The sequence below is a fragment of the Mobula hypostoma genome, chromosome 1 (genome assembly GCF_963921235.1).
Source record: "Mobula hypostoma chromosome 1, sMobHyp1.1, whole genome shotgun sequence".
In the NCBI taxonomy this organism is placed as follows: domain Eukaryota; kingdom Metazoa; phylum Chordata; class Chondrichthyes; order Myliobatiformes; family Myliobatidae; genus Mobula; species Mobula hypostoma.
This window is the reverse complement of record NC_086097.1, coordinates 75,949,217-75,973,715: the sequence shown is the minus strand read 5'-3', so window position 1 is coordinate 75,973,715 and position 24,499 is coordinate 75,949,217. Positions and strand designations below refer to the sequence as shown.

The following is a 24,499-nucleotide window of genomic DNA, read 5'->3' as shown; positions in this document are numbered from 1 at the left end:
TGCATAGCAACCTAGGTTACTGGAGCAAGTCAGTGGCTGGGTATCTTGTGGGGAGTTATTCAACTTCTGACACCTCAAAGTTTGTTTACTGTTTACAAGGCACGAATTATGAGTGAAATAGAATACCCTCCACTTGGCTGAAGGTGCTCCATTGATTCTATAGAATCTCATCAATGTATGTAGTAGCAATGTGTATCATTTATCAAATGTATTGCAATTACTTACCTAAACTAACCTGAGAGTAATGTTTACAACCAAGTAAAACAAAGGCAGCAAATGCATGGGAACACTACCACCCATAAATTTCCTCCAAATTGCACATTATCCCAATCTGGTATTATGTTGTCTGTTGTAAATCCCAAAACACCCTCCCAACACCACTGTGGGAACACCTTATCCAACAGTTTAAGGCAGTGGCTTACCAGGGGTAGTTAAAGATGGGCAATAAATGTTGGTCTTGCCCAGATGTTATTGCAGGAGAGTAGCATCCATCATCAGGGACCCTCTGTTGTTGCGTGAATGAAGTCACGGGAGAAAAGTACTGGTAGATACAAAGCAGCTTCTTTATTTGACAAAACAAGGCACAGCAGGCATCATATAGAGACACTTTCAGTCAAAAGGTCTGGCTAGCCTAACATGGGGCTTGACATTTTATGTGCCAGAAAAGGACAATTCCATATTTACAATGTATGGACAATGCTTTCTTTGAAAATACATACAACCTTCACACCTCCTGGTTCAAATCCACGCCACAGACATCCAGATGAATTTTAATCAGCATTGTCTGGACTGGGATTCATGGCTTTTAGGAACCCATTGTTCAGAGATGCACTCCAAATTAATGGCACAATTCATTTTCAGATGTGAAGACAGGTAGCCAAAGTCAATTACCAACTGTATATGACCTAAACCCAAAAATCACTCTTACACCCTCACCAGTAGTGCCATGTTCTCTTCTTGCTGCTGTCATCGGGAAGAAGGTACAGGAGCCTCAGGACTTATACCACCAGGTTCAGAAATGGTTATTACCCCTCAACCATCAGGCTCTTGAACCATAGGGGATAACTTCACTCAACTTCACTTGCTTCATCAATGAAATGTTCCCATGAACTATGGACTAACTTCCAAGTACTATTCATCATATGTTCTTGATATTTATTGCTTAGGGTTGTATATGGAGATGCATCTGTACTTTTATAATAAATTGACTTTACTTTTACCGTGAAGTGGTGAAGTCTAGAGCCAAGAATTGACAAAAAAAATTACTGCTGGAGACAAATAGTGTTTTACAAAAGCTAAACTTGATTTTTTTTTTAATTCACCGTCAAAATTATGCAATTCTAATTTCAAACCTGAAGTCAAATTTTTAGATACAAAATAAACTGGCTAATATATGTGCTCAATGATAAAATTGCAAGTAGTATTTAGTATAAGAGAATATGAGAGGAAATATTTTAAAGAGTGATAAAGGCTAGTTGTCTCCTTAAGATATTTATTTCCAATTAATTTTCATCAGTCGTCTTGTATAATATATCTTTACTAAATGCCATTTTTGCCACTATCATTAGTTATCTATGCTAAAATCTCTGTCAAAGTTTACGAACAATAACCATTAAAAGAACATCCATAATATAGTGATATTTAGCGCATGGATATTCAGGTTCACTGCAAATTATAATTGCCATACCATCTTGTGAGGGGAGCTTTAGTCTGTACAATTACCTCTGCTTGTTAAGACATATTTATGGTATGTTTTCTTAAGGCAGGCTTATTTGCATATCAATGTTAGAACAGGCCAATGATCATTGCCCTTCAGACAAACAGCTACTCCAGTCTATTGGATGATAAGATCTCAATTCATAGGTCGGAAATATACACTGCTTGTGAAATAGTGCATTTCCTTTTGAAGTTACTTTTAACAGCGACTGTGCGAGAGATTGGCCGTTGCCCAAGAAGCATGAGATGAAATCTGTCATTTTATTCTTTCTGGTTCTGTACAAACAATGAGATACCGACAAAATGCAACATGTCAGCTTTGGACAGTATACAAACAGTAATGGGAATGAAAGAATCTCAGTGAGTCGCAATTTGCTTGCACTTCATGTATCAGCAATTATTATTTAATAATTTTACTTACAGCTTTTTATTTAGTTTAATGTAAACCATTTTGTTTCTCATCAATATTATACTCTGACGATTGTGGATTTTGTGTTGCTTTGAAGTAGTTTAAGTCGGAACTTTTCATAGAGATTCTACAAGAGTATTTTATTATGGACTTTTTCTTATGAATATAAATTGAAGTTTATGACAACTTATATTTTGCATAAGAACAAGAGTAGACCATCCTCTTCCTTTAGTCTGTTCTGTCATTCAGTTAGACCAAGCTTCAATTACCGTACGTCTCTATCCAGCAGTTTTGGTTCCTGGATCCCATTCCACAATTTTCCGTCAGCTCTCTGAGCAAGTGAATTCTGAAAGTTCTGGCTATGTACAATTGTAAAACTTGAATTGTCCAACATCTAGAGTGGCACAGTTAGCAGAGCTGCTGCCTCACGGCTCCAATGACAGTATTCAATTGTGACCTCCTGTATAATCATGGAATTTGCATGTTTTTCTGAAAGTGCACCAGTTTCCTCCCACAGCCCAAATTTGTGCAGGTCAGTAGGTTAATTGATTACTGTAAATTGTGTAGGAGAGTGTATAATCTGTTGTGAATTATTAGGAGTGAGGGGGAATCAAGAACGTTAGTGTAAATGGGTGCTTGATTTTATTATGTTCCATTGACTATGTTAATCTATTTATTTTATTGAGATACAGCATGGAATTGGCCCTTCTGGCCCTTTGAGCTGCGCCACCAGTGTTCCCCAATTTAACCCCAGCCTAATCACGAGACAATTTATAATGAACGATTAACCTACCAACCAGTACATCTTTGGACTGTGGAAGGAAACTGGAACACCCAGAAAAAAACCCACACGGTCACGGGGAGAACGTAAAAACTCCTTACAGACAGTGGCAGGAAACTGTGTTCAGTTTTTGAGAATTCTTCCTGCAAGTGAACTCAAAATGGATGAGGCACATATTTCAATGCTATTCGTTAGGAGGTATTTACCTACAATATGCTAGTGTACCAAACAGAGTGGCATGCTTGAATTTGGTCAGACTTAAGACATTGGCAGCAATATTTTTGATGATTTCAAGGCTACGTATAGATTGAGATGATGGGTGAGGACTGAATGCTAATAGTCAAATTTAGTTATTAAAAAAGGCATAAGTGTTTCAGTTACAGATGTTTTGACACAAGGGTGGTGTCAGATAGCATTTCAGAAGAGGAAATATGTAGTCACAGTGATGAACACAGGATCAAATAAGAAACAATGTTATGCATATTCTGATATAGCTCTTACCATTTTCAGGAAAAAAATTAAAGTCATCACTAAGGAATAGAGTTTGTTTTGGAGGTTCTGTGAGTAATTAATATGAATTTCAATATATTGAGTTGGATGTAATTTCTAGCATCGGTGCCCATTAGAAAATTATACTGCAATTTTAGATACTTCTGCCAAATATCAGCACATAAAAGAGAAATAGAAAGAGGATGGGAGGGGTCACCAGTTGCTGAGGGATACTGTGCGAGTGGACAGAAAGTGGAAAGTTAATTGTGATTCTCTATCATCAAGAGATAAGTATTGAAGGAGATAAATGTGAGCCTATTAATTGGACAATGCGGGAGCAGCATTGTTTAAGGATAGCGTGGTCATCTCTGTTAAAGGCTGCAGATAGTTCAAGAAGGATAAGGAGAAGTTTATCACCTTTCTCACGTATCCAAAACATGCCTTTTATGATTTTGGTAAGGATTGCAATGCAGAGCTAGAAAATTTTTAAAAATTGTGGAGTTCAAATTGAAAATGACTTGAGGTAGCTCCTCATATTCCTGGTATAGTGCAAAGACTTGTGGGATTTTTTTCTCTTTTAAGCAGTTTCCATGATGGGAATTTTTTTTTTCATCCATGGGATGTGGCTGACAACACTGGCATTTATCGCCTTTCCAAAATTATCTTTTGACCTGAGTGATTTACTGGACAATTTCAGAAGGCAGTTGAGAGGCAGTCTCATTGCTGTGGGTGAGGTTCAATTTCCTTTTCTAAAGGTGAACCAGATGACTGTACATTTTAATTCCACATCCCATTCTCATTCTGATATGTCTATCCACAGCCTCCTCTACTGTCAAGATGAAGCCTCACTCAGGTTGGAGGAACAACACCTTATATTCCGTCTGGGTAGCCTCCAACCTGATGGCATGAACATTGACTTCTCTAACTTCCGTTAATGCCTCTCCTCCACTTCGTACCCCATCCCTTATTTATTTATTTATCCCCCCCCCATTTTTTTCTCTCTCCTTTTTTTCCTCCCTCTGTGCCTCTCACTATAACTCCTTGCCTGCTCTCCATTCTCTGGGCTCCCCTCCCCCTTTCTTTCTCCCTAGGCCTCCCGTCCCATGATCCTCTCCCTTCTCCAGCCTTTTGCCAATCAACTTTCCAGCTCTTAGCTCCATCCCTCCCCCTCCTGTCTTCTCCTATCATTTTGGATCTTCCCCTCCCCCTCCCACTTTCAAATCTCTTACTATCTCTTCTTTCAGTTAGTCCCGACAAAGGGTCTCGGCCTGAAACGTTGACTGTACCTCTTCCTATAGATGCTGTCTGGCCTGCTGCGTTCACCAGCATTTTGTGTGTGTGTGTTGTTTGAATTCCCAGCATTTGCAGATTTCCTTGTGACTGTATATATTTCAGTTTTGTTGCTGATTCTAGTTTTTCAAAATATAATTTAGAGTTAGTTGATATATCACATTAAAATTTCCAGCAGCCTTGGTGGGTCTTGCAACCAGGCCCCTTGGCTTATTTTTAAAGCACCATGGCTATTATGCTTCAGTTCAGTTCAAAACTGCCTCAACCCTTGTAGCTCAGTCTCTTATACTGAAATAATAGCAAAAGAAACAACTCTACCTGTAATTCTAATACTTTAGTGGTTTTATACAACCAGATGCTCCATAATTTAGCTATCACAGCTAACTGATTTTTGTAACCTTTTCATATAATACAGAAATTTTGTACCTCAAAGTTCCGTGCTTCTTTTTGATGAGTCTCAGTATTAGGACTATTGTTTGATTTGACATTATGTGGTTAAGCACATCAGAGTAATTACCTCAATGTTGCAATTAGAAGTCAACAATATCTCTGAAAAGCATCCTGTTAAACTTGTTTAACAGTTTCACTTTTCCTGGCAATGATGCCTGTGTTGGTTCCTTGTAAGTTTTACTGTCATAAAATCAGATTTAATTTTACCTGTAGGCAGAATTTTTTTCACTAGTGGAAGAGAACTGGCTGCATCATCAGCAAGTAAAATGCAGGAAGTGCAAATAGCACCTTTAATGTGTACTCAATTAATACCTGGGGACAGTATTTATTCCCCTTTTCAGCACTCCCCACTCACTCCTCCCCTGTGATATTCTTTGATGATACTAAATGTATAAAGGTAAACAAACTCCTTTTGCGCTACCTCTGTGGAGATTCAGTATTTTGTCTTAACGTTGGGAGTGACCTAGTTGAAATTTAAGTAGCAGCTTGATACTAAGTATAATTGCATAGATTATGATCAGTGGAAAGTTGTTATTGGGAATAGTGACTACTTCAGTTTTAACAGAAGTATCTTCCTGGTCATGTTGCTCACACTGCTTTTTAAAAAAAAGATCTGGAGGAGGATATTGACGTTGCCATGAGAGTAATACATAAAAGGTAACTTTCAGAGAATTGAATCAATTAAGTTCATAAGCTAAGGGATTGCATTCAAATTTTAATATTGAATAATATAATACTCTTTACTTTAGTACTGAGAAATACTCTATAACACTTTGGTTTCACTAAAAAAATAAAAAAGGAAACAATTCAAGTGTTAGCATATTAAGCAAACTAATAATTTATGTGCAGGGCAATTGTGCAAATTTCTGCTTAGACAATAGTTTAGAAGGTGTGAAAAATTGTGTCTAACTTGATTGAGGTCAGGATGTTTACTGAGGAAAAAGTAGTGCACAGTACAAAGTGCTTCTTTATAAAGACTCAGAAATGAGGCTGTTTTCACTGGAGTTTTAATATTGAAGCACAGATAATACACGCAAAGCAACTGCAATGCTAATACAATTAGATTAAAAAATGATGTTACAAAATTAACAATTATCTCCTCAGAGTAGCAGATCCATCAAAAGACTGTTACTAATTACATACATGTCCTTTAAACCTGTTAAAAAGTAAACTGAACACCTTGTTATGATTGGAATGGAAAGTAACAAAGTTGGGCTTTTGTTGTCTCCTTTTCTTTCTCCCTGTGATTGCATCTAAAACCTGTGAAATCCTATTCTTTTTCCAGTTTTACTGAAATACAAGCCCTGCATATTTCTTTAATGTTGTTGGGTGACCCTATGAGTTTTTGCAGCACTTTCTTTTTTTGCTTCCAGGAATATTGGTCTTGTCATAATTCTGCTCTTTGTGGCAACAGGTTTCTTCTTGTCGGTTCTTGCATTGCTTTGCATTTTGTAGCTCATATAGAAATGAATCCTGTGTCTGAAACAGCACAAGATCAGTTTCACAGTTCTCCTGGTCCACAGTTTCATTTCATCTTTTGCAGTTTGCACTCTGAGATAAAAGTATTTCTCTTTCTGGTGTCTAAAATCACAAAACTTCCTGACAGATGTATTATTTCAGTTGATTCCTATCCCATATTCCCCCCTTATCTTAGCCCTGTTTACCCCATAACCAGTTTTCCCACCTCTATATGCTCAGATAAGCTCGACCATTTCAAGTTTCTAAATTCCTGGTTCAAAATATTTTTATTTTATTATAGGTGTTTAAAACGTGTAAATTTCAATAGAATACTTGAAGCATTGTGATTGAAAGAAGGCCAAAACAGATGTCTCTCACTACTCTAATTCTCCTAACTGAACTTGTTCATTGAATGAACAGTTTCTCCTGTTACTCTACTCACTTCCTCCAATTAAAAGTTACTGCCATTGGAACACATGAGTTGTAGTTAAGTTTGCTTTTTCACAGGAAATGAACATTTTTGTTCCAACCTTACTCGAGTTCTCTTGACTCTTTTTCTTGCATATTGATGAAAGCTTCATACATTTCCTGTTCTTGATGATAATTGGAAAAACATTGACAACTCAGCTAGCAAACGACAATACCCCCTACTTTTACTTTCTCGCCTGAGTTCCTCTATCCCCATTTCTGACAATAATCAGAATTTGCTTCAAGATTGCTGACTCCCTCAGCTGCTTTGATTTCTCTCCCACCTACTCTGTTACAACTCAGTTACATTCACCTATGTTAACTTTCTTTGATACATCTGTTCTAAAAATGCCCTCTTCCCTATCAGACTTCCTAATAGATCCACCCCATTCTCACCTTCTATCTTACTGTTCTCCATATTCAACAGATTATTACAGATATTTTTGTATTTCCAGTGTGATAGTATCCCTCCCTTTTTAAGGGAATTAGTTTCCTTTTCAGTGGTGGTCAGGTTCTCAACCTCCGTCAAAGCTTCCCTGCTTTCTAACAGTATCCTCCTGAGCAAGCTCAGAAGATGCGAGAACTAGATTTTTATCTACTCCAGGGCCTTTAAATGCTTCTGTTGGATGAAATGGCGTACCTGTCATTTTTTTCTGTACATAGGATAACTATAAATCAGGGACTTGGTCAATCTTCATTCATTCACTCAAGATGATGGTTATGACACCAGATAGTTTTTAAGTGATTGCAAATTTATTGCTTCCACTACTAAAGACAGTAGATATTCCACGCATTGGTCCTGCATTGTGCACAAAGCAATGGCATGCTCTCCTGAAGTGCTTGTTTCTAGCTTGAATCTGTGAGTGTGGGTGTGTTTGAGTGTGAGTGTAAGTTAACTTGCAGTGCTTGTAATATCAGCTACTGCATTTTTTACTTTATTTACCTAATTTTCATCTGACATTATTAAGCACATTGTTTACTTCATTCATGTTTTCTAATGCTGGAGGAACTCAGCAGGCCAGGCAGCTTTTACAGAAAAGAGTAAACAGTCGATGTTTCGGGCCGAGACCCTTCATCTCTGACTGTACTCTTTTCTGTAGATGCTGCCTGGCCTGCTGAGTTCCTCCAGAGTTTTGTGTGTGTTTCTAGCATTTGCAGCATCTGCAGATTTTCTCTTGTTCTTATTTTCTGAGCTGTTTTTTTTCCATTTCCACTGCCCTTGGTTTGAAAAAGTATGATGCTTTTGCATTACGTTTCTAAATCCAGTCACTTATGTAAATTAGAAATAATAATGGTCCTTGCACTAATCACTAACTCTGGTATGACATTCGTATTGATCACTTGTTTCCTGTTTTTAATCAGTTTCTAATCTATTACCACAGCTTAACTGAATTGGGGTGAACAAGAGACCAAAGCTAAAGGATGCCGACCTACTGAGATCTTGGAGGGCTGTGTAAAGTTATGGAGCTGAAGATAATGATGGCATAGAAAGACTTGAAATGGATAGGAAAAATATACTTAAAATATAGATTATTTATATTATCATTTGATCCTTCACGTTATCAAAGAGATTATTTTAAGAAGCTGGAGTTCCTTGTTTTTTGCATCTAACTCCCTAATCATGTTCACTGTTTCATCATGCTTCACTAATAATGTAACCATTATTTTATGGGTTATTTACAGAGACTAAAGGAAATTAAATATTTGGTGAAATGGAGACCATTAAAATCTTGTGTAGTAAATTATAATTTATTAATGCAGATTCAGCAAATATCATATAGGTTGGTTCCCTTTGAAGAGCAGGAAAAAATTTAACATATTTATCAAAGCTTCAAGGATGAAAGAAACTTGGAACCATTCAGGATATTTTACAGTGCATATAATGTTTTTTTTTAACCATAATGAATGCATTTATACTTCATTTTCTTCTGTCATTCTCGCCCCCTCACAGCACTCTTACACTTAACAAATTGACAATGACCACTTAGAAAGGTAGATATTAGTGGCATTTAATGTAAATTTCACGTGATCAATAACACTGGACAAAGTGTTCAGTCAATAGGATGGGGGAAATTCAAAATACTGCAGCTGTTAGATGTCTCATATAAAACAAACTACAAAACTACAGAAAAGGCCAGACTGCATCTGTGAAGAGAGGAACACAATTAATCTTTTGAATTGATGATCAGAACACTTTTGATGAATGTGACATCATGAGCCTAACAAAAAGTCAAATGTTCAAAGTCCAAAGTACGTTTATTATCAAAGTATGTATACTTTGTATGTACGTATTCATCTCCTAACAGGCAGCCATGAAACAAAGAAACCCAAAAGAACCCATAAAAAAAAAACCGTCGAACACCCAATGTACAGAGAACGAAAAGAAAACAAATCATGCGAACAATAACTGCAAGCAAATAGTGTTCTGAACTAAAGTCCACAAAAACAGTCAGAGATCCATAGTTCAGCACAGAGCCGAGTAAACATAGTGGAGCAGCGAGCTGAACCGACCCATCCCTTGCCTCGGACCCCAACACCCTGACCTTTTCAATCTGGCCCGGTGTCTAAATCAAAGTCCAAACATCAGGTTCGGTCACCTCAGTACACTCTGGTGCCTGGACCTTGCCACCTCGATAAAGCCTGTATGCTCATAGAAGTGCAAAATCTGTGTTACATAGCTGTCAGAAATTTCTTGTCGAACTATTCTTCCCTCTTCTCCTTATGGGTACTACCTCCAGCCATGGTTGAAGCAGAGTCTCAAGTTTTCAACAAAAATAGAATAATGGTATAACATAAATAAGTCTTGCTGCTGTCCCTGAAGAGTACAGAAAGTCACAGTCTTCCATCTGAGTTACAAAAGGCTCATATAATGTGGGCTTTAATTGCTGGCTTGCTCAACCCTACATCACCTAAGCTTTCAATATTGAGAATGTGGGCCATTATTCGATACTTTCAAAGGAAAATTAGACGAATGTGCAACCTATACGTCAAACCTAAAATATTTACTTATAAACACTTAAGCCCGCAGATGCCGTCAAAGTAAAATTCAAAGTTCAAATTCCAAGTTGAAATCAAGGTATAAAATACCAGAAACATACAGGAAGTCAGGGAGCATTTTTGGAGAAAAATACTCAATTTAATGTTTCAAAATAAAGACCCTTCACCATAACCAATTAAAGGCCATTGTCCAATCCTGTTTTAGTGTCCGATGCTGCCTGACCCAATCAGTATTCCTGGCATTTTTGGTTTATTTGTTAATTGCTACTTGGATTATTGCTGTGCTTGTTTAAATAGGTAACATTGAAATAATATGTAGCTTTTACAAAAACCGTAATGCTAAGAATAGGTGAAGGATAGTGGATGAGAAATTTGCATTTCTTGACTATAATCATCGTTATTTCTGAGACTATAATTTTAGCAGGCATCAATTCCTGTATTGAGTTTAGAATTTACTAAACATGTTGCACCCGTCAGAAAGTTGCCTATACAATAAATAGGACGGTTAACTGCACTTTACATTATAGCTTGGAAATCCCACATTTTAGCTACTGGAAAGTTCCCAATCTATTAGCATGGTAAAGATCAGTCTTTTTAAAACATATATCTCAGTTATATATTCTTGAAAATACTTGAATATCTAGCATGTTAAAGTGGTGAATGTCAAATTTAGATTCTGCATCATAAGTAATTGTAAATAATTTGGAGAAAATAAGGTCTTGTTGTCCTTATATAAAAGTAGCAATTTCTTGCACTTAAGCTGGTGTATTGCTTATCTGAATCTTTATCTAAAATTAATAAATGACACAATTGGCATGTGAGTTGAGACTTTCAGCATGTCATGAATTTATTACACCAACCGTCTACATTATTAAAACATCAAAATGACCAAATGTTTCACGCGAAACAAACAGAATACAAGGTCTCTTTGCTGTATGACCATGTGCACTGTAGGTGTCATACATTGCTTCTGTTTTCTGTGGCTGTTTAGTTCGAAACAACATGCCTATGTTCGCAGGTTACAGTGAACTTTTTTTACAAGTACTTTAATTTGCATATGAAATGCAGCCTCCACAATGTGTCTTATTTGTTTCAGTTGCCAAAGGGTGATGGCTCCTACCAGTCCAGCTCGAGGGGGTTTTGCTTTTATCTTTTGTGTTCAGTCCTGATGCTATACTCATGTGAGATTCAGCTGAGCAAATCGGACGCTACTGTTTCATCTTCCAGGAAACCCCGGCAAGAATGCAGAAATCTTGAAGTTGCCACTGCTCCTAAACAGCGAGCTACAGTATATCAAGCTTAAACCTTGCTCCGATCACTCGAGTGAGCATGATGTCTGTTGGTCAGCTATCTAAAGGGGCCAGTCTAGATGACCTACTGGAGACCTGCATTCAGTCCTTTGGTAAGATTTACTTTCGTTACAGTGGAACTCATTGTTGTTAGCAGATTGGAGTCTCCTCAATAGACCATTTCCCAAGACAACAGATATCTTTAAATCAATAGCTGTTTAATTATTTTGGAAGCAGTTGCATTTTTAATGTTTTTTTTCCCTGATTTTATAACTATTAATCCATTTTAGATTTCATTCTACATATATGAATAAGCTGCCCATAACAAAATGTTTATTAGTTTCTGTGGAATAAAGGTAATGGGTTTATAAAATGTAAATAGCCCTGATATATTCTCATTTTAAGGTACTGTTTTAATAGACAGTTTAAAACCATCTTTGTCAGCTTGTACAGGAATAACGTGGGCTTTAAAAAAAAGTAACAGCCAAAATATTGAAGTGCATTGATATTTTATTCAATTTGTTACTTAACTATACACAAAATCGATGTCTGGAAATTTAAAATTAAGTACTTTATTCAATAAGATAAAAACTCAGTTATTTCTCTATTTAGAGAAAAATATTGAAATATTTTTGTGATTATTCCTTCAATACCAGTGTCCATATGAGTTTCAACGATTTATTTTGTCTGAGATTTGAGAGAATTGTTATGTACTGGGCAGTTACTGAGGAAAATGGATGGAAACTGTTCTATTCAGGAATACATTTGTGAATCTTGTCTTTGTTCACACATAAGTCAGGGAAAGAGGTTAATCAGACACAAGCTAATGAATGCTAGTGATTTGAGAAAATACAGTATGATCATCTCACAGAGTTCACTTTTATTTTGTATATTTTGATACTTCAGCCAACTTCCAGTGAGGCTTAATGGTGGTTATCCTTAAATAGTTTATCACTAGGGAGAAAAAAAGCACATACAATTACTTAAACACTTTCCCCATTATTTTCTGCATTGTGGTGCCATGGCATTGTAAAGCAGCATATTCCAATCAGGCTAAGGTTTGGTGGACATAGAAGATAAAACGTTTTATGAGAGAACTCTGTTGGAGACATTAATTGTCCTAGACATTGTTGCCATTTGTCTTCTTTTGAAAATCTTTGTCAGTCCACAATGATACCCAGAGGTATTTAAATATAGAAGCAAATATCCTCTCAGGTGTTCAAGACTACGCCTCCATTACCCTGAGTTCCAGAAAACATAATGTGCCAATATCCTGTGCCATTTGCATCATAAACACAGGACTTAGAGATAATCCCATTTGGTTAATGTGCTTGTGAAGAAAATTTATAAACAGTTAATATATAATTTTTCCATCTTAAACAGATTATAGCAGATCAATCCTTTGAATAAATTGGTAACAAAACTTCATCCTAATCATTTCAATCTTTAAGGTTTAATCTACAGTACATTTAAAAATTTTTAAAACAATTTTCAACTTCTAGTTTCATGAAGAATTTTCATAACTTTAAACTTAGAATGTTAGGTACCTTGTCTTTTTGTGATTGGACTACTTGATGGATGTGTGTTTACATTCCTATCAGGGTGTATAACTACCGTAGTATTCAATGTAACAGCATTTCTTTGTATTATTCAACTATTAAAATAAGATCACCATTTCTTTCTGTTCTGGTAAGATTCTTTCAGTTATAGGATGATGACATGCATGAAACAAAAGCCAATTTCTGAAGTACCAATCAGATTTTACTACTTTTTATACAATAATAGTACCTGCTGAAAACCTTAAGTAGCCATTTTTTTAAAACATTAATATTATTTTCAAAGTATCTTTGGGATCTAATGCAGGCAGATAGGCTTTCTCACTGTGGTATGTCAATCACACTTTACATAATGCTGCAACATTGACTTCTACCACCATCTAGATTGCTCTGTCCAAAGTTTAAGTTGTAACCCGTGTCTGCATTTCTCCAAAATTTCACACTTCATTGGGGTATCATCTACTTGCATTCATACTATTTCAACGAATTGCAGCTCGTATCCCTCCTTCAACTACAGTCGGTTGATTGCAGCAGCATTTGCTATTTTTTTACAAATTCACTTGATTGAGCCTTCGTTCGGTTATGTGAATTGGATAAGGAGAGTCTTCCTGATAAACTGACAATAACCACAGAGTAATTAATGGTTTGGACTGTGTTATGCAATTATAGATGATAAGAAATCTTGGTCTTTATCCTTCTACCCACCTCCATAGTTGGATAATTTAAAATTGAACTTTGACTCATTTTGGGGATTTTAATAACATTGTCTGATGAGAGGATCATCTAGTAAAATGGCAGCGTGCTTGGTCGCAGCGGCCTCTCTGGGTCCAACCAGTGGTGTAGTTGTTCATCCTTTACATCGTTCTTACAATTGCAAGACACAGCTGGATATTAAGAACACCCCAAATACTGCAGATTTACCCCACTAGCGAGTTGCTGTATAGTGGTGGAGCTCAGCATGAGCTTATTGTATACTGTGTCGTCGCCCGCTACATCCACGGTGGACACGGTGCTCGGAGGCAGTGCGCGGTCCAACAGGTGATGCAAATTATTGTCTTGGACGTTTTTCTTGTGATTGCAAGACCCTGTTGGACATTGGTAATATAAGATAATGCAGTCCTGGCTATTTGATAAGACGGATGGTGGGGGAGCTGTGTGGCCTCGGTTGTTGCGCCGACTAAGCTCTCATGCTACAGTGTCACGTGTTGCAGCCGGTCAAGGGGGGAGGTGCTCGAGATGATGGGGGTGAGCGCATGGGTACAGTGAGTGTGCTGGATTCCATGCTGGGTTGGGTCTCGCCCCTCCCATTGGTGCTGCCTTCCAATGTTTGGTGGAAGAGAACCTGGATTGCATTTGTCTACAGCTGCACTTGAACATGTGAGGATCTGCTGTGTGTTTGTTCCTGCCAAATCATGGCTCCAGGATGGCCATCCCATGCACCTTCAATCTTCAGGCCCTGCCCCTCAGAGACTTGGGCTATAGTAATTTGCTGTGACTTTATGTATTTCTGCTGTTGTAACTGCATGTGCTGTGTGCAAGTGTGTGTGACAGCTGTTATAGTTTTACACCTTCTCCCGGAGGAGTACTATTTCATTTAACTGTATACATGTGTGTGGTTGTATGACAATTAAACTTGAATTGGTAACAACAGGGTCTTCTGAAATCCCATATATAATCAAATTTTCTTCCAATAGCTCTGCAATATGACCCAGTTCCAGCTGCCTGTGTTTATTTATAATCTGGGGACTAAATCAATACTGGGAACTGTACAGTTGTTTCCTTTTTATTCTCCTCTGTAGATTGGTTGCAAAGGAAAGTGATAGTAAGGTTTTCTTTTGCAGCTTCATTTAATTAACACACTGTCACTGCTTCATTCATCCAATGCATTTTTACCTTGATGAGATGGGAACCTTAATGTAATTTACACTGAGAAGGCAATGTTTTTTTTTCAGAATGACTCTAGGTATATTGAAGGATGACTTCAGATTTAATCAGATCACCTGGTTCAGAGAGTTTCCATAAACGTTGAAGATGACATTATATGATTTCCCTTTGTAGCTATGTAGAAAGTAATGCTCAGATTTAGATATAATGAATTCCAGTTAATTGGGCCCATGGCTAATCAGGGCAGCTGCTTATTTGGAACAACTATTATAGAACAAAACCAAATCAAGAAAATAGCCAGGGTTTCCTTTGTTTCTTTGGAACACTCTGCCACTTAGTTGCCAAACATTTTTCAACCAGCGTCAGTCGTGTGTGGTCATTAGACACTACACTGCACTTAAAGTGAATGGTTTTTAAATAATGTCACTTGCGTGTTTGTGTTCAAAAAACAGTGATTTTTGTCACTGATAGCTGGCGAGGAATAAACAGACAATTCAGAAATGTTCTGCTCACTGTCCTTTCAAATATTCAGGCTTGGAGATGCCAACAATTTCACAACTTCAACAAAATGAGAGAGGAACTGGCCAAAGTAGACTGGAAAGGGACACTTGCGGGAAGAACAGCAGAGCAGCAGTGGCTGGAGTTTATGCAAGAAGTGAGGAAGGTGCAAGACAGATATATTCAAAAAAAAAAGAAATTTTTGAATGGAAAAAGGATGTAACTGTGGCTGACAAGAGAAATCAAAGCCAAAGTTAAAGCAAAGGAGAGGGTATACAAGGTAGCAAAAATTAGTGGGAAGACAGAGGATTGGGAAATTTTTAAAAGCTTACAGAAAGAAACTAAGAAGGTCATTAAGAGGGAAAAGATGAACTATGAAATGAAGCTAGCAAATAATATCAAAGAGGTTACTAAAAGCTTTTTCAAGTATATAAAGAGTAAAAAACAGATGAGAGTAGATATAGGACCGATAGAAAATGATGTTGGAGAAATTGTAATGGGAGATAAGGAGATGGCGGAGGAACTGAAGGAGTATTTTGCATCAGTCTTCACTGAGGAAGACAGCAGTATCCCGGACACTCAAGGGTGTCAGGGAAGAGAAGTGTGCGCAGTCACAATTACGACAGAGAAAGTACTCGGGAAGCTGAATAGTCTAAAGGTAGATAAATCTCCCAGACCAGATGGGATGCACCCTCGTGTTCTGAAGGAAGTAGCTGTGGAGATTGCGGAGGCATTAGCGATGATCTTTCAAAAGTCAATAGATTCTGGCATGGTTCCGGAGGTCTGGAAGATTGCAAATGTCACTCTGCTATTTAAGAAGGGGGCAAGGAAGCAAAAAGGAAATTATAGACCTGTTAGCTTGACATCGGTGGTTGGGAAGTTGTTGGAGTCGATTGTCAAGGATGAGGTTACAGAGTACCTGGAGGCATATGACAAGATAGGCAAAACTCAGCATGATTTCCCTGAAGGAAAATCCTGTCTGACAAACCTATTGCAATTTTTTGAGGAAATTACAAGTAGGCTAGACAAGGGAGATGTAGTGGATGTTGTATATTTGGATTTTCAGAAGGCCTTTGACAAGGTGCCACACATGAGGCTGCTTAACAAGATAAGAGCCCATGGAATTACGGGAAAGTTACATACGTGGATAGAGCGTTGGCTGATTGGCAGGAAACAGAGAGCGGGAAAAAAGGGATCCTACTCTGGTTGGCTGCCGGTTACCAGTGGTGTTCCACAGGGGTCCGTGTTGGGGCCGCTTCTTTTTACGTTGTACATAACAATTTGGATTATGGAATAGATGGCTTTGTGGCTAAGTTTGCTGATGATACAAAGATAGGTGGAAGGGCCAGTAGTGCTGAGGAAACAGAGAGTCTGCAGAGAGACTTGGATAGATTGGGAGAATGGGCAAAGAATTGGTAAATAAAATACAATGTTGGAAAGTTTATGGTTATACACTTTGGCAAAAGAAATAAACGGGCAGACTATTATTTAAATAGGGCGAGAATTCAAAGTTCTGAGATGCAGCGGGACTTGGGAGTCCTCGTGCAGGATACCCTTAAGGCAGGGGTCCCCAACTTTTTTTGCACTGCAGACCGGTTTATTATTGACAATATTCTTGCGGACCGCCGACTGGTGGGGGTGGGGTAGGGTTGCCAACGGACAAGAGTAACCGTCAAATACGTTGTGTTTACCCCGAGAAGACTACCATGACCATGAAGCCTTGCGCGGGCACCAGTGCGCATGTGTGTACGTGCCGATTTTTTTTTCTACAGATCGTTTATGGTGATTCTGTTCAGGAGAGTGGGTGTTAATCACAACCGGAATATAGGTGATGAGGCTAATACACTCAATTTCGTTTCTAAAAGGGTTTATCTAACGAGGTTAATATTAAACGCACAGCGCATATTTTCCTCGCATGAATATAGTGATAAGTCAATTATAAGTCAATAGCATCATAACATTTTAAGTAACATTTGGATATTAAACACACAGCGCATATTTTCCCCGTATGAAGATATAAAATCATTGCAACACACCAATATCGTTGAATCAGTGGGAGCCCTGGGCTTGTTTCCTTGCAACAAGACGGTCCCATCGAGGAGTGATGGGAGACAGCGATACTCGAAAGGAGTTCCTTATGACCAGTCTATTCTGCAATTTAGTTTTCGTTGCATTCATTGCAGAGATATGTTGGAAATGTTTTCAGTGCTTTTGTGGCTATCTCAGGATATTTAGCCTTGATTTTGATCCAGAATGCCGGCAGAGATGTTATGTCAAACACACTTTTCAGCCCGCCGTCATTGGCAAGCTCGAGGAGTTGATCTCCTTCCCGCGCTGACATGGATGACGTGCGTAATGACCGCGCATGCATTCAAGCTCAACAGTGGGCGTGACGAAATGAGGAAAGGTGTGGCTGACTCATATCACCAAATCATATCGTTTCCTTGCGGCCCGGTAGCACATGCTTTGCGGCCCGGTGGTTGGGGACCGCTGCCTTAAGGTTAACCTCCAGGTTGAGTTGGTGGTGAAAAAGATGAATGCAATGTTGGCATTCATTTCTATAGGAATAGAGTATAGGAGCAGGGATGTGATGTTGAGGCTCTCTAAGACACTGGTAAGACCTCACTTGGAGTACTGTAGGCAGTTCTGGGCTCTTTATTTAAGAAAGGATGTGCTGGTGTTGGAGAGGGTTCAGAGAAGATTCACTAGAATGATTCCGGGAATGAGATAGTTAACATATGAGGAACGTTTGTCCGCTCTTGGACTGTATTCCTTGGAGTTTAGAAGAATGAGGGGGGACCTCATAGAAGCATTTCGAATGTTGAAATGCATGGACAGAGTGGATGTGGCAAAATTGCTTCCCATGGTGGGGGAGTCTAGTATGAGAGGGCATGACTTAAGGATTGAAGGGCGCCCATTCAGAACAGAGATGCGAAGAAATTTTTTTAGCCAGAGGGTGGTGAATCTATGGAATTTGTTGCCACGGGCGGCAGTGGAGGCCAAGTCATTGGGTGTATTTAAGGCAGAGATTGATAGGTATCTGAGTAGCCAGGGCATCAAAGGTTATGGTGAGAAGGCGGGGGAGTGGGACTAAATGGGAGAATGGATCAGCTCATGATAAAATGGCGGAGCAGACTTGATGGGCGAAATGGCCGACTTCTGCTCCTTTGTTTTATGGTCTTATGGTCTAAATTAGGAACTATGAAGAATTTGAAGGTATTGACAATTGTTTTGAATGTTACAATGAAATGTTACAATGAATGTTACAATTGTTGAAAGCACTGTTTGAAGGCAATCCACTATCTGCAGTAGGGGTCAGCTCTGACTTTGTTCATTTGCAGTCAATCAAAATAATATGTCAATGTACAGTGAATGAATTCCTCTGTGAGATCTATTAGCAATTAATAGAGTTTTATAGTAGTGTAATAGTTTTGGTAGTATTCTAATTTATTCCGTATTTTATTTGAATAGATAATTTGTTTCTCAGTTAAAGGATAGTTAGTTTTTTAAAATGCCTGTTTAACTATTTCCATGAAACTTCAGCTAATTGGGTTAAAATATACTGGTCCCAATATGACCCAATTAGGCAGAATCCACTGTATTTTGATTCGTACCAGTCTCTGAACTATCCCATTCAGATGCTATTCCTTATCTTTTGGTCATTTTTCCACTTTCTTTGCTAGTATGGCACATCTTCAGAAGAGGACAAGAACAAAAGGTTTTCATCCCATTTTCCATTTATAAATACTCTTTACAGTGCTCTGAAAAAGTATTCAATCCCCAGTTTGTTCACATAAACAAGTATTACAATCTGGAATTTTAATCAATTTAACTGAGAATTTTTATTTGTGAATCACATGCTCCTTATTTTCACAGTAGAGACCCCCTCAAAAAACAGGGAAAATTGTAAAGCATGAAAACTAAAAAATCAAATACTGAAATGACAGCGGTTCAAAAGTATTCACCCCCCTTTGCTCAGTACTTAGTTGACCACCTCTCACAGCTATTACAGTCAGTACTCTTTTTGGGTAGGTGTCTTTTATCTTTACACAACATAATGGAGCAAGATTTGCCCATTCCTCCTTGCAAAAGTGCTCAAGCTGTGCCAGGTTTGTTGGGGAGCAACAGTGGACAACAATCTTCAGGTCTTGCTAGAGTTGATCGATCGGTTAAGGTCAGGACTCTGACTGGGCACCTAAGGACATCAATTTTCTTCATTTGAAGCCACTTCATGGTTGCTCTGAAAGTGTGCTTTGGGGCATTGTCTTGCTGAAAGACAAACATCCACCCCTGTTTAACCTTTTTGGTAGAGGGTGGCAGGTTTTTATCCAGGATCTCTCTGTGTTTAGCAGCATTAATCTTCATATCTGACCAGATTCCCAGTCCCTGCTGCTGAAAAGCATCCCAATAGCATGACGCTACCTCCACCATGCTTTACAGTAGGGATGGTGTTACTTGGCCGATATTCAGTATTAGATTTACGCCACACATACTGCTCAATGTTGAGTCCATCTGACCGCAAGACTTTCTTGCTCATCTTGTAAGTGATGCTTTGCAAAGCAATGCTTTTATGTACAAGGTTATGTTTTATTTTTAGTCAGACCTTCTTCCTTGTCACTCTTTCATAAATACCTTTTTTGTGCAAAGCCTTAGAGGTTGTGGAGTCATGAAATTCAAATCCAGTTGCAGCCAGTGACTTCTGCGGCTTAGGCAAATGTTAGTGTCTCAGTAGCCTCTCTTATGAGTACCATTCTTCTCCAGTGACTAATTTTAGAGGGGTGGGCCTGACCTAGGTAGTATAGCTGTATGTTAATATTTTTTCTGCTTTTTCATAATGGATCGCACTGAATCCGAGATATGTTTGAGATGGTCTTGTTCAGTTTTATACTTCTCTATTATCATTTCTCTGACTTGTCTTGAATGCTCTTTTGTCTTCGTTTTGGTTTGGTCTGTTGAAAATCTACCATACTGTTGGACCTTTCAGAGAGAGGGGATATTTATTCTTATGAATTCATTGAAAACAGGTGATCCTCCAATTTTTTACATCAACAAATTGGGTGAGTTGGTAGGTAATATACATTATTTCACCTCAGGAAAGTTAGCATAGTAATTACAAAGGGGATGAATACTTTTTCAACCTCTCAATTTTAGTTTTTAATTTTTAGTGAATTGTTGGCAGGTTTTGGAATTTTTCTTTTGATTTGACATGATACATAATGTTTTGTAGTTTAGCTCAAAAAAAAACCCACTTCAGTATTTTAAATTTAGAAAATGAGACAGCAAAATGTGAAAATAGTTGTGGGGGCTAAATACTTTTTCAAGGCACTGTACAATAGCATCCATGCTTTGAGTAGTGAAATAAGGATGATGTACCTCACAATCCACCAACTCAAGTGAAATATTAACATAACTCACTTGTTAGAAACTGATGAGACTGGGTGAAAGATTAGTAAAACACCCTGCACAATTTAATGCTCTGTAAAAGTCATTGGAGGTGAGGTGTAAAGCCAGTATTCTTCCCAATTAGAGTTTCCAATTGGCAAGTTAGCTTGAAAAATAACAAGCTGCATCCCTTGAAGCCCACCAGCTCCTATTATTAGCCTCACAAGGATCATTGTCATGCGAAGCAAGTCAGTTCTGTAAATGACTATGAATCCATGGAAAAATACTGTTACCTTGTTGGTATTTTAAAAACTGATCATCAGTTGGGAATATTGTATCCTTGCTGAGGTCTGCCTCACAGATTCTCTTTCACTCAATATTCAAAATCAACACTATTGATCTTATTCATAACCTGGATCATATTTATCTTCCAATCAACACCACAGAAACATAATTTCTGGTAATCATCAAGCTTGTGTTGCTGTGCATAAAAATGACAGCCATGTTTCTTGCCATGTAATGAGCTTTGAAATGACATGCCATAATAATGACAAATTACATGGAATTTACAGCAAAGAAAAAAGCTCTAGCGTCGACTAACAGGACTGCCCTGGAAGATTATTGGTGTGCTTGGTTGAACTTTACACTGGCAGCATCAAGGGTCAGGATTGATCCCTGGCTGCTGCACCTGCGAGGCAGCAGTTCGACTTGGTGCACTAATGCACTTCTTTCCAGTAGAACTATAGAAGCAGTTTTTTCTACCGTTACTCAAGCATAGTAGATATGACAATTTTGCTCCCCATCTGCTCAAAGTATATGAAACCAGAGAAAGCTATGAGCTGTATTCTATTAGACTCCAATTTAGGAACTGGATTTCAGATTTCCAACTTACAAACAAAATAAATTGGAAGAATATCAGCAAAGACAAGGCTAGCACGTACAAAGAAGTGCAATATCTCTATTAAAACATTAAAGGATATAATAAAAAGTATTTGAGTAGATTTGTCTTTCTGCCATGAAATTTTATATCTTCCAATAATGCCCTTTCTCTTCTTTGCACTTTTTCTTCTTTCCACTACTAATATCCCTTTGATTACCAATACATGTGCTTGGGTTAATCATTTCTTGTTAGATCAGTAGACGTATGAAACACATGGAAAATCTATTGATTATTGGAGAATTTCATTTTTACATTCGTAATAAGATGATTTTAATCAGTTGCCAGGATTGAACTGGTTACATTGTGGAGGGCTGTAAATTCTGATGCTTTCAATATATTCTAGTGCTTGCAGCTATCAGTTTTCAGAGCTGGGGATGTTGTGGGAAATTTCCAAATGCTGGGTGCTTGGCAGGGAACCAGGCAGCATTTGAAGAAATATACATTGGCTGCCTATTCAATAAATAAATGTAGCCAGTTTTAGAACAGATTTGATGAAAGCTGGGACATGGGTCCTTTTGGGCATAGTGTGGAGAAGAAAGAGAAACTACTCTCAAATGGAAAAAAATGATGGGTAAACCCTGGGTGGGTGGGGAGAGGGAACACAAGTAAATAGTAGCATATTCAAATGTTCTTTGGTGGCATTCCAGCAACTTGATACTGCACAGTAGTGCATTGAATCAGTAAGTCAGCTTCTCAGCCTATACTACAGAGGGAAGGGGTACAGCCTCTTTGTTGCTTAACACTAAGCTAGAGCATTTGATTGGAAGTATGTTGGACTATTGGAGTACAAGACCTTGCCTTTTGTTTATGATATTAATATGTTTGATAACTTAAAAATTTGCCTTTATATTGTCCTGATACTATATTGCATTTGCTTGAAAGCCTAAAGAGAAATTTGTGCAGAATGAGATTTTAAGATTCATAATTCATTGCATTTTTTGCCTGATAGCTAATTCCATGAACTGATAGAATTGAGTGTTATTGGGAAGAGATGGGTCATGCAATAACACCCAAGTTGTGTTTCTCTCTCCAGCACAATTCTATGCAACCATATCTTCTGATTTTAGGCATTATGGAATTCTACTGACTTTGAGAAATTCAGATCTTGAAATTTTATTAATGCAGATCTTGAAAATGTTTTGTACTCCCATGAAGGCAATGGATATAGGAACCATGGTCCTCAAAACATCCAAAGTATTGACCTGAATATTTTGAAGAGTGCTTAATATTAGAATATGGAGGATGCTTACAAGTTTATCATAGTTAATTAGGTTACTTGTTATGAATCATTACACCTGAACTTTATTGTAATGTTTATTGTGTCATTGATATTATAACGGAGAGAGGATATAACTTTAATGAGAACAAGAGAAGCCATAAATGCTGAACGCCGCTACAACACTGTGCCAGCTGCATAAAGGAAGACATTCTATGTAGCTAATTTCTATAGATTTCATTTTATAAAGTAAGGTTTGTAATCGAGAAAGATAAAAGTTTACAGATCTGTAGCATTTGTTTTTCTCTGGAAAGATTCTACAACTCTTCTGCAAGATGATTAGCTATGATTTTGCTGGCAGATTGTGGAGACTAGTGATGGGAGCCTTACCCACAGCTCTATCTCACCACTATTTTCCTCTCTTGGATACAGTAGTGCTTATGTCTTGTCAGACTGCTTGATCAAGATCCAGAACATGAACGCCTACAATTTCCTCCAATTAAATGTGGGGAAGTTATCTTCAGTCCTTTACAGAATGTTAATATGGTTTGAACAATGTCATACAGCATTAAACACCACTCAACACTTTTGTTCAAGAGACATGGACCTATATAATAAGAAAAAATATACCATTTGAGTTTGTGCTGCTCTCCAAGAGACTGCCAAATGAATCCTCTCGAGGAGTCTAAGTTGCATCTATTACAAGAGTGTTCTGTGGATCAGTTTGTAGGTCATATTCTCATTTCCTGGGAGAAGAACTTCGAGTTAAGGATTTGCTTTTGACCACTGGTTGCTATGTGGCAGCCGCTGATGGAATGGCAACATGTTTGGCACAAAATTATTACTCAGTTTGCCAGTTTCAAGTACCTCCAGCTGTCACATGCTGTACTGTCCCACAACTTGTTTAAAAGACAAATAGGCATTTGTGTCAGCCAGAGGTTGAAACATGAGTGAAACCTGGTCCAAGCTGCCCTGCATTACAAATGACCAACTTAAGGGAACCCAAACACAAGAACAAGTCCCCATAATATTATTAAATTCAAAAGTCTGATGTTCCAATGATCAACTTATTCCTAGTGGACAGTCCCAACATACAAAATCAACTTGTATATGCCTGAGGACGTCTGTAAGAAGAGAACCCATTCATTCCCTGGAGATGGCCTTTATTTAAACTGAAACCATGTCCTCATTTGAACTGTGGGGTAGGTACCTTTTGGAAAAACCTTACTTGATGAGAGTAAAGGGTTAAAAAAAACAAAGTAACTGACAAATAAATACATGACTAGTCTTAAGAGGAATTTTTTTTTCTGCTGTGCTGCTACACATCAGAGCTACCCTCTGAGGTCCTGGGGTTACGTCGTCTTTGGATGTTGAAACGTACACAGACTCCAATTGCCACCTATTTAAGGGTAAAATGCATTATCTAGTCTAACCCATGCAGAGCTGAAATGTCACATCGCCAAATGAGGCTTCTGAGAAGTGTGTACTTTGCTTTGAAATATCAAACACTTAGAGAGGAGGGATCAAATATATTTGACAGAAAAGACCTACATCACGTACTCTGAACTTCAATAGCTGAGTTGATGATGACGTACATTTTGACTGTTAGAATGACTAGACCATCTTTGTTAAAACATAAGAGGAAACTAAACAATTTAATACACAATCCTTCATAC

General features: G+C 38.0%; 1 protein-coding gene across 4 annotated transcripts in view; it reads left to right on the top strand.

The window, feature by feature from the left end:
• The window catches only part of LOC134348076 (RAS guanyl-releasing protein 1-like), a 175,042-nt gene that overhangs the window by 58,824 nt on the left and 91,719 nt on the right, over nucleotides 1–24,499 (top strand). For 2 of the 4 annotated variants that reach the window (XM_063050935.1, XM_063050910.1), the window contains exons 1-2: nucleotides 1,922–2,076; nucleotides 11,286–11,460. In XM_063050935.1, coding sequence (XP_062907005.1) covers nucleotides 11,388–11,460 — 73 coding nt within the window. In that variant the 5' untranslated portion in view covers nucleotides 1,922–2,076; nucleotides 11,286–11,387. Of the gene's footprint in view, nucleotides 1–1,921; nucleotides 2,077–11,154; nucleotides 11,461–24,499 lie in introns of those variants that run through there. The other 2 variants (XM_063050920.1, XM_063050927.1) reach the window with 2 other exon arrangements.